General features: G+C 37.8%; 2 protein-coding genes and 2 long non-coding RNA genes across 4 annotated transcripts; 3 read left to right on the top strand and 1 right to left on the bottom strand.

Moving 5' to 3' along the window:
* Nucleotides 1-179: 179 nt before the first annotated feature.
* Nucleotides 180-2,453, bottom strand: LOC104265620. Its single transcript, XM_018811576.2, has 3 exons — nt 2,288-2,453; nt 1,641-2,160; nt 180-1,386 (listed from the first exon to the last, which is right to left on the bottom strand). Exons 1-3 carry the CDS (start codon nt 2,433-2,435, stop codon nt 180-182), a joined length of 1,875 nt encoding a protein of 624 aa, XP_018667121.2. The 5' UTR covers nt 2,436-2,453.
* A 1,458-nt stretch (nt 2,454-3,911) lies between these two features.
* Nucleotides 3,912-6,616, top strand: LOC113474175. Its single transcript, XM_026834086.1, has 5 exons — nt 3,912-5,283; nt 5,421-5,572; nt 5,633-5,789; nt 5,859-5,961; nt 6,418-6,616. The coding sequence occupies exons 1-5, from the start codon at nt 5,064-5,066 to the stop codon at nt 6,614-6,616; spliced, it is 831 nt and encodes a 276-aa protein (XP_026689887.1). The 5' UTR covers nt 3,912-5,063.
* A 1,020-nt stretch (nt 6,617-7,636) lies between these two features.
* On the top strand, nt 7,637-9,746 carry LOC104265619. The gene is made up of 6 exons (XR_717230.3): nt 7,637-7,796; nt 8,025-8,116; nt 8,344-8,412; nt 8,818-8,899; nt 9,173-9,279; nt 9,413-9,746. It is a non-coding gene; the product is annotated as an uncharacterized LOC104265619 (long non-coding RNA).
* Nucleotides 9,747-11,302: 1,556 nt separating this feature from the next.
* LOC113474182 lies at nt 11,303-12,102 on the top strand. The gene is made up of 2 exons (XR_003395828.1): nt 11,303-11,893; nt 12,024-12,102. It is a non-coding gene; the product is annotated as an uncharacterized LOC113474182 (long non-coding RNA).
* The last annotated feature ends 35 nt before the right edge of the window (nt 12,103-12,137 follow it).

The following is a 12,137-nucleotide window of genomic DNA, read 5'->3' as shown; positions in this document are numbered from 1 at the left end:
GCACGCACGCCTGATAAATTATCAACGAAACGACATGTTGGCATTTAATAATTGCGACTTGGCTTAACGCAAGTTTACCACGTTTTGATACATTTCTACATATTTAACAAAAACACTAGAAGACGATTTTCGATATAATGATATGTATTTGTCGATGAAAATCACGCTGAAGAAATTTCCTATACCGCGTTCTCGTCTGGCTCGTCCGAATTACCATTCGTACTTTTCTTCTTTCGAGCTGTCCGTTGAATCGTAGTTATCGTCGTCCAGAACTTTGAATCTGAAACAGATAGAACCCGATTTTCCCTTGTGTTCTCATCGTCCGTATTTCTTCGGCAAGTTTGAAAACACGCACCCGTTAGCTTTTTTAAACCAAGCTTCTCCCACAATTGCATATACATATCTTTAGTTGCCGTGCGGAAGTCGGCGTTCCTGCCACTGTAGATGAAGAAGTTCCACATGCTGTTGCAGACCAGGATCAAAACAGCGACGAACTCGTACGAGTTTAAGGCCGAGAAAGTGGACTGGTTAAACTGTTCAGGACGCTTGACGTACACGTCTCTCAGAAAAAATGGCAGCAGAAGAGAAATCAGTATTGGTACCAAACTGAGAGTAAAAACCATCACCATAATTCCGAGAGTCCGTGCTAGTCGTGTCTCTGTGTTTGTATGTTTCCCAGCTTTGTTTGTACCTTGAGCGAACATGTTTCTCGCCACCCGGGAATGTTTCCTTGTGATCCATAACGTGGCAATCGATGTCCCCCACAGGGTAACGAGCGGTAGTGCAAATGTGACAATATAAAGGTACAAGGCGGATGACCCAGAGCTTGCAATAAACACTGACGCAATGAGAGTGTAGTTTAGAGTACTTACATAATATGGAAGGGAACCGAAAAATGCGCTGACGAGCCACAAAACCACGCATGCACGAACCGCAAATCGCTTGGAATCTTCTTTTGAATATTTAAGGTGAAGACGAACGACACTCAGACGATCGAAACTGGCCATCAAAAGTGAGTACACTGATGTCATGAACGAGACCGTTGAGAAAAAACCAATAGCTCTTAAGTAAGACCAGGTGAAGCTAGAAGTTGCCTGCGGCATGTATGTATCGGTCCAGGTGTTGTTGACACCAGATTCCACCCACGCATCCGTGCCTTGTACCTGGTCGTATTGATAGTGATTGGACATGCTTTTAGGGAAGGTTGGCAGGACAACCAATCCGACCAATAAATCCGCGATTGCAAGCGACATTTTATAAATTCCCTGACTATGACGTAAGTTCTTATTCAGTATGGTCACGCCCAACACAGATGCGTTCGCAATGATAACAAAGAAACTTAAAATCCCACAGAAGACGTAGATGATAATGACATTCGTACGACATCTGCAAATAAATGTTAAAAAATATATTATGGTACTGTGGGGTAAGGTGGTGATACCGTTATAGCATCAAAAACACATATTTACTGATCGTGCTTCGAACAATTTACACGGTTTTTAGAAGCGTGAGAACGCGTTTTTTTAATTCTGTAAATATTATTTGTTTAACAACAAATAGGACGAGAAAAGATTATGAAAACATGTACCACCTTACCCCACCCTATCATACACTCGACGATATACCGTTTGTTTACTTACATTTGCGGCATACACGTCCAGTGAGAGATATGGTGCTCCTGTATAATTCTATTATCGAATCCACACCATACAATACCACAAAATGGCACCGTTATCAGATGTAGTTCGTGGTAGGTGTTTTTATTTTCACTTTGGTTTTGAGCAACTGCACCATACATTGCAACTTGAATACACGGTCGTAGGATGATTTCTTCTGTTAATTTCATTCTTCCGAGCTTATCCACCAACTGAGACCAACTTAGAGAGCAATTTGAAATACATTGCGTTGCTTCTTTTACATCGGGCATACACATGTCTTGAAATCCAGTGAAATTGCACCATCGCTTGTACACAAGCTTCGTAAAGTCGTTGAATGCAAACGTCTGTACATTACATTGCTTAACGAACTCAGAACAATTTTCTCTTTTAAGTTTGTCCAGATAGTTGGTCAGATACTTTGTAGTCGTTGGTGAGTTCCATTCTCTATAATACACTCGTTTGATTTCGTCGCATCTGTTGAGCTTTTGTGAAGGCTTATGACCTGGAATACATACGGTTATATAATGTAATTATTCTTAATTTAATATCGCCAATTCGATGTAAAAGAGAACAAAATGCTTCATACTACCCCAACCTATACTATAAACTAAGGACACTAGCCTATATACCTTCTTGCGTTGGGAATTGCGTAACTGTATCATTCGTACTTTCTGTTGCGTTCAATTTCCAGACTGTGCTTATTTCTTCACCTGTGGTTTTGCCCAGAAAAGCCCAACCAATAAAAATAAATAGCATCAAGCGTATCGATTGAGACATTTTTTATAATTCTTCAACCTGTAAAATGTGTTACAATTTTAGGTATTATTTTGTTTTATATTTAAAATTGAAATATTTTAGTTTTACTCAATCGTAAAACATTGTAACAACCATATGCGACATATACTCTGCTCTAACCTTTTTTGCAAAATTTTGAGTACTTATACATATTTATGCCGCCTGAACGCCTATAAGCTATTTGCCTTAAAGCAATAGTTTTTAGCTTTTAATTTGACCGTTTTAATCGCCGCAACGATCTGCAGTTGTAAAATCAGTGCAAATGAAATTTTGAATTTCTTTATTTTCCTATATTTATACCGTCTTTGTATAAGATGCCAATAACTCCGTATATGTGAATGAGACCGATTAAACTTATCGATCCAAGATTTAGAAGGAAATAAAAATCTTTTCTCCTTTAAGTAAATTTAACCAAAACCAGATTTAACTTATAGAGAATTTCCTGGTCATCTGTCATTCCGCACGCCTGCATGTTAAAGTAAACTAAACGAGAAACCACCTTTGTCCTTTAATGCATAACTTTTTATCCATGGCTGTCGTTAGTCAAAACATACTATAACAAAGCCTACGATATGATTCTCTGTGTACAGCACTCTCTATGTTCTCAGAACTTCTGCATTTCGCTTGCAATTCTTAAAGTAGTGTCTTACACTGAAATGCTCATTGACGTTTGAACTGACATGCCAACCGACGATGTTATGCACCAAACAGTTCGACATCATAGCAAACAATATTTATTGCTGCGGGGAGCGAACTTGGCGAGAAAAACACTTTTAAACTTCATTTCCGGAATATAATTGAGACGTTACAAATTGAAGTGCAGGCCATCACTTCAGCCGTTGGTTTAATTATTGATTAAGAATTTGTTAAGCTATTCTTATGCATGACAATCAATATAAAATTGCACCAACATAGTGGATACAATGAATAGGTTAACGATTTGGTGTGGCAGTTCTCACGTAATGCATTATAGAACAACTGCTAGTTTATATATATCGTTTGGTCTTGGTGTCATAAAATAATCAAAACAATCACAAGTTTCGATGTACGCCGTGTACCTTTATCCGAGAGGTTATGGATTCAAAGCTCGTCGCTGCTACCATTGGTTTCCGCCACGCGGGGATATAGCAAGTTACATTCATTCACAACAAATATTACTATTCTAACAAAAAATACATGGTTTCGTTGGCAGTCTAAGCAAATGATCTTTGTTAAGCAAGTTGTCACAGAGACTGTCGAACGACATGTATAGCCTATACAGCACTGCCACCATGCGTGAATATACATAAAAGACCAGAATGCAAATAAATATTTTGGAAACATCTACTTGACACTCTGTGTAAATCAAATGTAAAAATACCCAACCACTTTTTTATTTAAACAAATGTTGAAAATGACGGTTGTTCGACAACAAGCATGAAGTGTTAACTTACTTTATCCTCGCGTGGAAAATTTTGACAACCCGCCATTGGTAAGAACATACACGACCGCAATGGTAACAGCGAAGAGCCCTGAACCCACTACCTCTGGGTAATTGGCAGGTGCCCTAACCAACTGTGCTATACGGCGAGGACAATGTTGTTACTTTGTTCCTTCACCTTGTGATTTAAAAATTTACTTCCGCTACCTAATGACCAACAGCTTCATTAGCATTCTGATGTCATTCATAAATTCCTAGGACGGAAATTATGCATTTGTCGTTCTAAGTTTAACCATGACTTCATGATTGACGTATGCATAAAACTGTATGATATGTATATATAACATTTTTCTGTAAACCAGTTTATAAATGGTAAAGCAAGGATACGCAGCAGTCAGACATTAGGTTGAATACTCAGTATAGGCGATGCGCAAAATTGCAGTTTTAATTAATGATATATATTTGTAGTGAATACGGGATATTTTGTTTTTTTTGCAGGAGTGAATTATGAAAAATATTATGTTGCAACTGACTTCGCCACCATCGCGAGTGGTGCGGAATAAATCAGAAGATTTTCCTTTTGCAGTGCCCAACTTAATTCCATATCGGGAAATGTCCTCAATTATACAAACTTCTTTTGTTTCGAACATCACTGTACATACAGACAGCCTATGCGGATTCCCGAGTTTTTGTTCGTATTCAGCTTACAATGTATGTTCCAACACAACTTTGGTGGAATGCGATGAATGCAGCATGATCGGGGCTGGTTTCTTCATATTTGCTTGTGTTGTTCTCGGTGCGATGATTTTGATAGGAAACTCGCTCGTGTTCTGGCACAACGCCAGGAAATCGAATAAAGACAAATCTAACATCATGAAAGCTTCGTTGGCAATTGCAGATTTGTTCACAGGTGACTCCCATTGTCTGCAGTCTGCAGATTACCCGAACCTTAATAAAAAGCCCGAACGCTACAGCTTCCGTTACTCTAATTTTCTTTTCACAATAACATACGTATTTTCACATACTATGTGTCATGGCCTATTTGGTAAAATCAGCACTAGTGTAGCACTGTAAAGTAAACTTAAAACTCGTTCCTATCTCTTGGCATTTCCGTTCCAGGAATCCAAATTTTCGGCGTCGTACTTTACAACGTCAGCTGGACGATAAACTCAACATCGCAAGAACTGGACATGAAACAGCTTTTGTATCAAGATTCCCCTCAAGCAATTATTGGCGGAATGTTTTTCTTGACGAGCATCATGTCATCGCTCTTTCATTTATTATACTTCAGCGGGCAGCGACTTTTCGCTGTGACGTACCCAATGAGATACAAAATACAGAGTAACGCTCACGTAGCGTTTGGACTCGTCCTAACTTGGATATTGGCTGGGATTTCTGCCACTGTGCCAGGTTAGTGTCTACATAAATGGTGTTTGCAAAAGTAATATAGCAGGGGGGGAGGTAGGGGGAATAAAATGTCTTCCCTTACCCTACTGCTGTAATAATAACTCGCAAGTATAAAGTCAAATCTTTTCCTTAATTTTTAGCATGGTTTCCTGATACGTACACCTACACGTATCACCACGTAACAAATATCTTCTATCCATCGTTCCGGAACTACAGCAGTACCAACAACAGCTCATCGGGTGCAGCACTCGCACTAGTTTTCGTTTTCACTGTTTTGCCGTACTGTCTCATGGTACGTTCATACACATGCATTAAAAGGCGAACATATGCTCTCTAATTTCACGAACTTTAGGTTGTTTTAACGGTCACTTCAGCAGTGTACAGTCGACGGGCTTTTATGCGCTCTGCTTATTTGGCAATGAGCACGGACAAGGATTTATTAAAAAAGAAAGAAGCAAAATTAATAAAAACAGTTGCTATAATGCAGATTGGGTTCACCGTCACAATAGGTTGGTCGTTTATTTGTAACCTAACTTGAAAATTATAACCTTTTTGTCACTTTAACACGCCTTCTGCAGTTCCAACAGTCGTTGTAGTCATTCTGTTTTATGCGAATGTCATTTCATGTAAAACGGTATCAACACCAAGCGTCGTTGGATTTTACATCTACTGGGCAAACAGGTATGCTAATGAATCATTCGCAAACTAGCAGAAACAATGAACGAAAACTGAAGTCACTTTTAATAATTGTTGTTTGAACAGCTTTACTGAGATGGCCTGTACATCTAAAATTGTCTTTTATATTTCACTTTATGACGTCACCGGTGCTTCTCGTTTGACTGCGCAACAGTTCTGTACGAAAAATTTATATCGATAAATTGAGATTAGTAAAACCTCAGCTCCATTTAATTTTTGAACAGTTCAGTTTACAATGTGGTTTTTTATTGAATATTGTTTACAACAGTTTATTCTCAGCAGTGACGCTGCGAGTTTATTTTAAATAATTACTTCCGCGTACTGTAATAATTTAACAGCATCGTTAAAATGGTGATGTCATTCATAAACTGTTAACACCTTATGTATTGTTGTTTAACATTCAACCATAACTTTGCGTTCAACATAACCATACAATTGCAGCCTCGTCAACGTGTTAGTGTACAGTGGACAAGATTCGAAATTTCGTGCTTGGTTGAAAAAGCTTGTATCGTGCAAACCGAATCATAGAAAGATAAAGTTGCATACTCAATCTCTCAAACCACGAAACCAAGCTTCGTCGAAGCCAACGGCTGAAATCGACAGCGGAATTCAAGCTTCTAAAACTGAATCGTGTTTATAGTTGCACTGCATGTGATGCAATTATTGTAATATTTGTATTACTTTCCTTTAGCGTTTTTAAGCTTCAGTTCAACTACACTTAATAAACGGATTTCATGTTTTAAAACCAGACATTTCAAGTTTATAGCTAGTGAAAATATATCAAAGAGCATATACGCATACCGGAAAAAAAATGTCTGAAATAAAATATGGCCGTGGCAGGCATTGAAACGACAGCGGCGGCAAAACAAGTGTCCTTTGCCTGTTAAAAAAATGTAACGAACAAAATTATAGGAAAAATCATAATTATGTGTAAATATAGGAACGACGTATAAATGGCCGCAAACCGATAACCACTAATACGAGTTAAATATGATTTTATACAAAGTAACACGAAGTATGTACACTAACACATAGGTAATGACCCCTATTACACTTTAACATAATCAAATATTGAACAAATGTATATCTGTATAGTTTTTGAAACTTTGGTACAATCTGTAAATACATTGTTTATAGTGTTTCTATATTGTGACTTGCTTGTTTACTGGGTGTTCACACAAATCGTAGGAATTCCGGCGAAACAATTATTGCAGTAATCTTCACAATTCGCTGTTACTATAAATAGATTCAGTGTTACCCTAAGTTAACTTATTGCTTATCAAACCCTATCACGAAAGTCGCGCCTTAGTGTTTTAACAAGGCAGCACTGGGCGCTGTTTTTCGCGCGAATTACAATTTAGCATTGTTACGTCACAATCCCAAGCATTGCTCCCAGGAATTAACCAATCGATAGCCTCCACCTTTCCACGTGATCATCACATTTTCAGTTTTGTGAATGTGAACTTAGAACGCGATTTATTCTTTTGAACTGCCACGTGTTGGAACATGCGTTAGCGTTAAGCACTTACAAGTTAAAATGTATAGTTAAGTAAGGGCAGCACCTGTTACGACATGGGTTTGTTTTAGCATTGAATATGCAGAATATTATAAATAGTCTATTAATTTTTATATTAATATTTAAAGTTCAATTTACAGCTGGCTAATATAAAAAATAATTTATTAAAGTTTTGAATTGTTTGAATCACACTGAAGCAATACAGACCGAAGTCTTGTGTTCAAATCACATCAATCGTATCTCGATCACGAATAAAGATGCCTTGAGTGACAGCCACCGCAACTTTGGATTGGCAACTTTAAAAGTGAGTTTTTATCTTTACTATAGAACCATGTCTCTTGTCTCTACTTAAAAATTAAAGCGAAAATTTACCAGAGTACATATTTTTATTTTGGTAACTTGCTGTTTGATGTAGATGACGCGACTCAATATTGAAGCATTGTCTGATAAAATCTGAACACTTTTTATACGTCTAACTACGTTTTATGGACGAGATTCGTTAACATTTGTTTTACCGATATTGTTATTACAGCAATCCTACCTGTACATGCAAGGAGAAAGTTGAATTAACTCCGAAACGACATATCCACAAGATCGTTACCGCACAGTTGACCTGCATATTCGGTAATTGCAAATTTACATAACCATCATAATATACTGCGTGTCTCTCTATATCTTGGCCGTGCGGTTAACATTCATCTGTATTGATGAAGGCTTGTATTGCTTGCCACGCCAAGGGTCTCAGAAATATGCCAGAATTTGACCATTACCCCTAATTTTCAGTTATCACTGTATTAATATATGTTTACAATGGATTTAGAATTATATTAACGGTAGTTTTACCATTACAGAGTTGTGTTCGAAGCAGGATCATCTTGAAATGCTCCATAGAACCAACGCATGTGATCCACGTTAAGTGGGTAAGTTTCTGCTCCCGCCTTTCTCTTGCTCGCAAATAAAGTTATGTAGTAGGGTGGGGGAAGATGGGACATATTTTTTATTTTCTCGTCCTATTCAAAAGTAAACAAAGAACATTCAAATAATAAAACTGCATCCTCAATGACTGCTACAGACTTGTGTCAATTGTTTAAAACACCATAATTGGATATTGTGACCTCAGTTGTCCCATCTTACCCCACAGTACTCCCATCTTGTTGTGGATAGTAAAATAAATTCAAATAAGCCAATATTATTGCCATCTGTCGTTCAGTTTTATTTTGGTAACCATAACGCAGCAAAACGCATAAAAATACAGCTTATGCGCATTCATATCACAACCTACTTAACACTTTGTATTTAAATTAATTAATGCTTTATCCTTACAGATCCAGACACTACGCCATCTACTCTGCTATATACGAGTATATTGGTACGAAGCTGTCTCTGTGAACCACTGATAATATTTTGGTAAGCTAAGTTTAATGACCACTGAACTCCTACCAACTGTTTCAATTGCTATCTTCTATTCACGTTGGTTTTCATTTATGCCATCCTTCATGTAATGAACGCTCCAAGAAAGTAACACATGAGTTAATTCATAAGCGGGCACGAGGTGTATGAAATATTGCACCCGTGTTGTAACGCCTGTCGTTGACCACGCGAGGACATTACAAATCAATGTATGATCTTGCTTTATTTAATTCTTCGCAATTTATGTTTAACTTCAGTTTTACGTCACAGATATCACGTCACACTACAAATGACGTCACCCAGTTGGTTCTATGAGCAAATAATGCCAAAGAATATTACGCGAAATAAAAGAACAGCTGGAGGAAGAAAAGGCGAAGGTATTTACCACGTTGTTTTATATTAAAAACTTAAACTCGCGTTTAAATTTTATACAAGTATTGGTGATCCAGGCTGTACTTAACTTAAAATAGCAACATAATAATCAAATCTGACGTTATATTACATTTTTAGATGGAAGACAAAGGCGGAACAGAAGCTAAAGTGCGAAGATGGAGCCATAGCATACCCAGACTAAGATTTATTCTTAGTCAATGTAATTACTAACTTATGTGAGCTGTAGCATAAAAGTCCCCTATACTTTATTGAATGCTTGTTTAAAATTTAATGTTTATGTGGTACACTGTGTGGTGTGGGGTGGAGTGGGGAATTATATACGGAGATCAAAAGAATAATGTCCACCTTTGTACACGTTAGTAATGAAACGTGGTTGGGAATCTTGGGTTTTATTTCTCCATGTGTATGTGTGTGTAAACAAGCTGCATAAGAACGGTGCGCGCAGGTCAGATTTCACCCAACTTTAACCCATACTCCTGGTGTCACTTATCAGCAAGGCCGGACAGTCGGCATCGGATAGATAGAAGTGACATCGCTATAACTAGGGATCGCTGATAGGAAGTTTAAGTTAGACAGAACTGGGACACTGCACCCGCGGCCGGCACAACACGTGTCATTGCACTCAGGCCAAACAAGCAGTGCCTGGTTTGCGAAAACCATATTCCAACACGTCGGTGGTTAAAAGTCCGGCCAGCGAAAGCTGGTGGGTTCCACTGCAAAACAATTAGGCGCCAAACCTCCACGCGACTAGGGTAGGGTAGGGATCAAAAATTAATAAAATGTTAGCCCCCTGTTAGGCCCCCCTAAAACCACTAACAAATAATTTTGTTTTCAGGTGTCCGTTTATGTTGTCATTCCTTTTTTGAATTGACAAACGCGAATATGCGACGCAAACTCGACGCTGTTGCGGCGGAAAGTGATTCCTAAGATCACTATAGGTTCGATCAAACTTGCGTTAAAGCAAGATATGTTAGCTCCCAAAATCCGTTCTTGTGCAGTATTCCCCCTTCGTAACCAAAAATTAGTTATTGCGACGGTTTGCGGCGGCGAAATAAAAGCTGTTATAATATTTATTATTATTGTATTGGCCCATAGAGAATGCTGTGTTGTTGTGCTTATTGTATTGTATGGGGTGGGGTATGGTGGTGTTGGGGGTTTGTGGTGTTTACTGTATGTATTTTAACACATTTACAATATACATTACACGAAGTGAACTGTAATATTCAGAGCCCATGGTGTGTGCATTTCGGTGACGTCACTGTAATGACGTCATTTTCTGGGAGGGGGTTATTACATCATAATGATATCAATATAAGTGCTACTGCACTGTATTATGGGTTAAATGTCTGTTAAACTGTAATTATTAATAAAAAATTGTCTGGGAGGGCTTTACGTCATGATGACGTCATAACAGGGGTAAATGAAAAGGTATTTATAACTTTAATTTTACAAGAACGATTTAAAAATGATATTATTGGCTCATGGGTACGTCTGGATGCTGACGTGTGAATAAATTTTAAATTATTGGCTTAGCCTTAATTGCTGTATGTATATTAGAAAGGTTCAAACAGCCGGTTTTGAAATAAACAAATTGATTTGGAAACCTGAGATTACGAAGCAGTTAAAATGTGAGGTTTACTGATACATAAGGAAATAAATTATTGGGTTAGCCATAAATGTATGTGTATATGAAAGATTTGAATGGCCTGTTTTGAATTAAACTAAGTATTTTGATTTGGGAACCTAAAGGGATTAAGAGTTAAAATTGATATAAAGGTATACATGGCTGATAATGCTAATACAAATTCTAAACTTAGGTTTCCTATATTATGGCCGAAGTCTTTTAAATAGGGTTGTCATTGCGGCGGATAAGAGGCTTGCAGCATGGAGTGTCGGACGTTTTTGCATACATGATGTGCGTATTAATTCCCAGTCATTGGCATTTTTGTTTTTTGCGTTCGGTACCGATTTTTACTATTTTTGTCTTTTTTACTCGCTATAGCGCCTTTTTTTTTATTTTATACGTTGCGCGGAGCTCTGTTTTTTTCGTTTTTTTTTTTTCTTTTTGTCTTTGTTTCGCAAAGATGCCAATGAAGGAGAATTGATTTTGTACAGATGTTATGCGTGTTCATAATCGCTATACAACCTCTACTCCAATGATGTGACACTAACCCTGGAAGCCTGTTTAAATAACTTGGGCTCAAAAACTTTTAATATTCTGAGCCTATCTAATCAATTGGGGCTCTTTAAAAAGTTCAACCCTGAGCCTATCTAATTAATTGGGGCTCTTTAAAATGTTCAACCCTGAGCCTATCTAATCAATTGGGGCTCTTTAAAAAGTTCAACCCTGAGCCTATCTAATCAATTGGGGCTCTTTAAAAAGTTCAACCCTGAGCCTATCTAATCAATTGGGGCTCTTTAAAAAGTTCAACCCTGAGCCTATCTAATCAATTGGGGCTCCTTTAAACAGTTCAACCCTGAGCCTATCTAATCAATTGGGGCTCTTTAAAAAGTTCAACCCTGAGCCTATCTAACCAATTGGGGCTCTTTAAAAAGTTTAACTCTGAGCCCATCTAATCAATTGGGGCTCTTTAAAAAGTTTAACTCTGAGCCTATCTAATCAATTGGGGCTCTTTAAAAAGTTCAACCCTGAGCCTATCTAATCAATTGGGGCTCTTTAAAAAGGTCAACCCTGAGCGTATATAATTAATTGGGGCTCTTTAAAAAGTTCAACTCTGAGCCCATCTAATTAATTGGGGCTCTTTAAAAAGTTCAACCCTGAGCCTATCTAATTAATTGGGGCTCTTTAAAAAGTTCGAGTCTATCTAATCAATAGGGGCTC

This window comes from Ciona intestinalis, chromosome 4, assembly GCF_000224145.3.
Source record: "Ciona intestinalis chromosome 4, KH, whole genome shotgun sequence".
Classification (NCBI taxonomy): domain Eukaryota; kingdom Metazoa; phylum Chordata; class Ascidiacea; order Phlebobranchia; family Cionidae; genus Ciona; species Ciona intestinalis.
The sequence above is the reverse complement of the archived record's forward strand: the minus strand, read 5'-3'. Positions and strand labels throughout refer to the sequence as shown.

Excerpts from the sequence above, each read along its gene's own strand:
- LOC113474175 (XM_026834086.1), top strand. The coding sequence starts at position 5,064 with ATGAAACAGCTTTTGTATCAAGATTCCCCTCAAGCAATTATTGGCGGA. Across the intron at positions 5,284-5,420 it reads GATTTCTGCCACTGTGCCAG|CATGGTTTCCTGATACGTAC; the intron begins GTTAGTGTCTAC and ends CTTAATTTTTAG. Across the intron at positions 5,962-6,417 it reads TACATCTACTGGGCAAACAG|CCTCGTCAACGTGTTAGTGT; the intron begins GTATGCTAATGA and ends ATACAATTGCAG.
- LOC104265620 (XM_018811576.2), bottom strand. The coding sequence starts at position 2,435 with ATGTCTCAATCGATACGCTTGATGCTATTTATTTTTATTGGTTGGGCT. Across the intron at positions 2,161-2,287 it reads GCAATTCCCAACGCAAGAAG|GTCATAAGCCTTCACAAAAG; the intron begins GTATATAGGCTA and ends TATGTATTCCAG. Across the intron at positions 1,387-1,640 it reads TGGACGTGTATGCCGCAAAT|ATGTCGTACGAATGTCATTA; the intron begins GTAAGTAAACAA and ends ATTTATTTGCAG.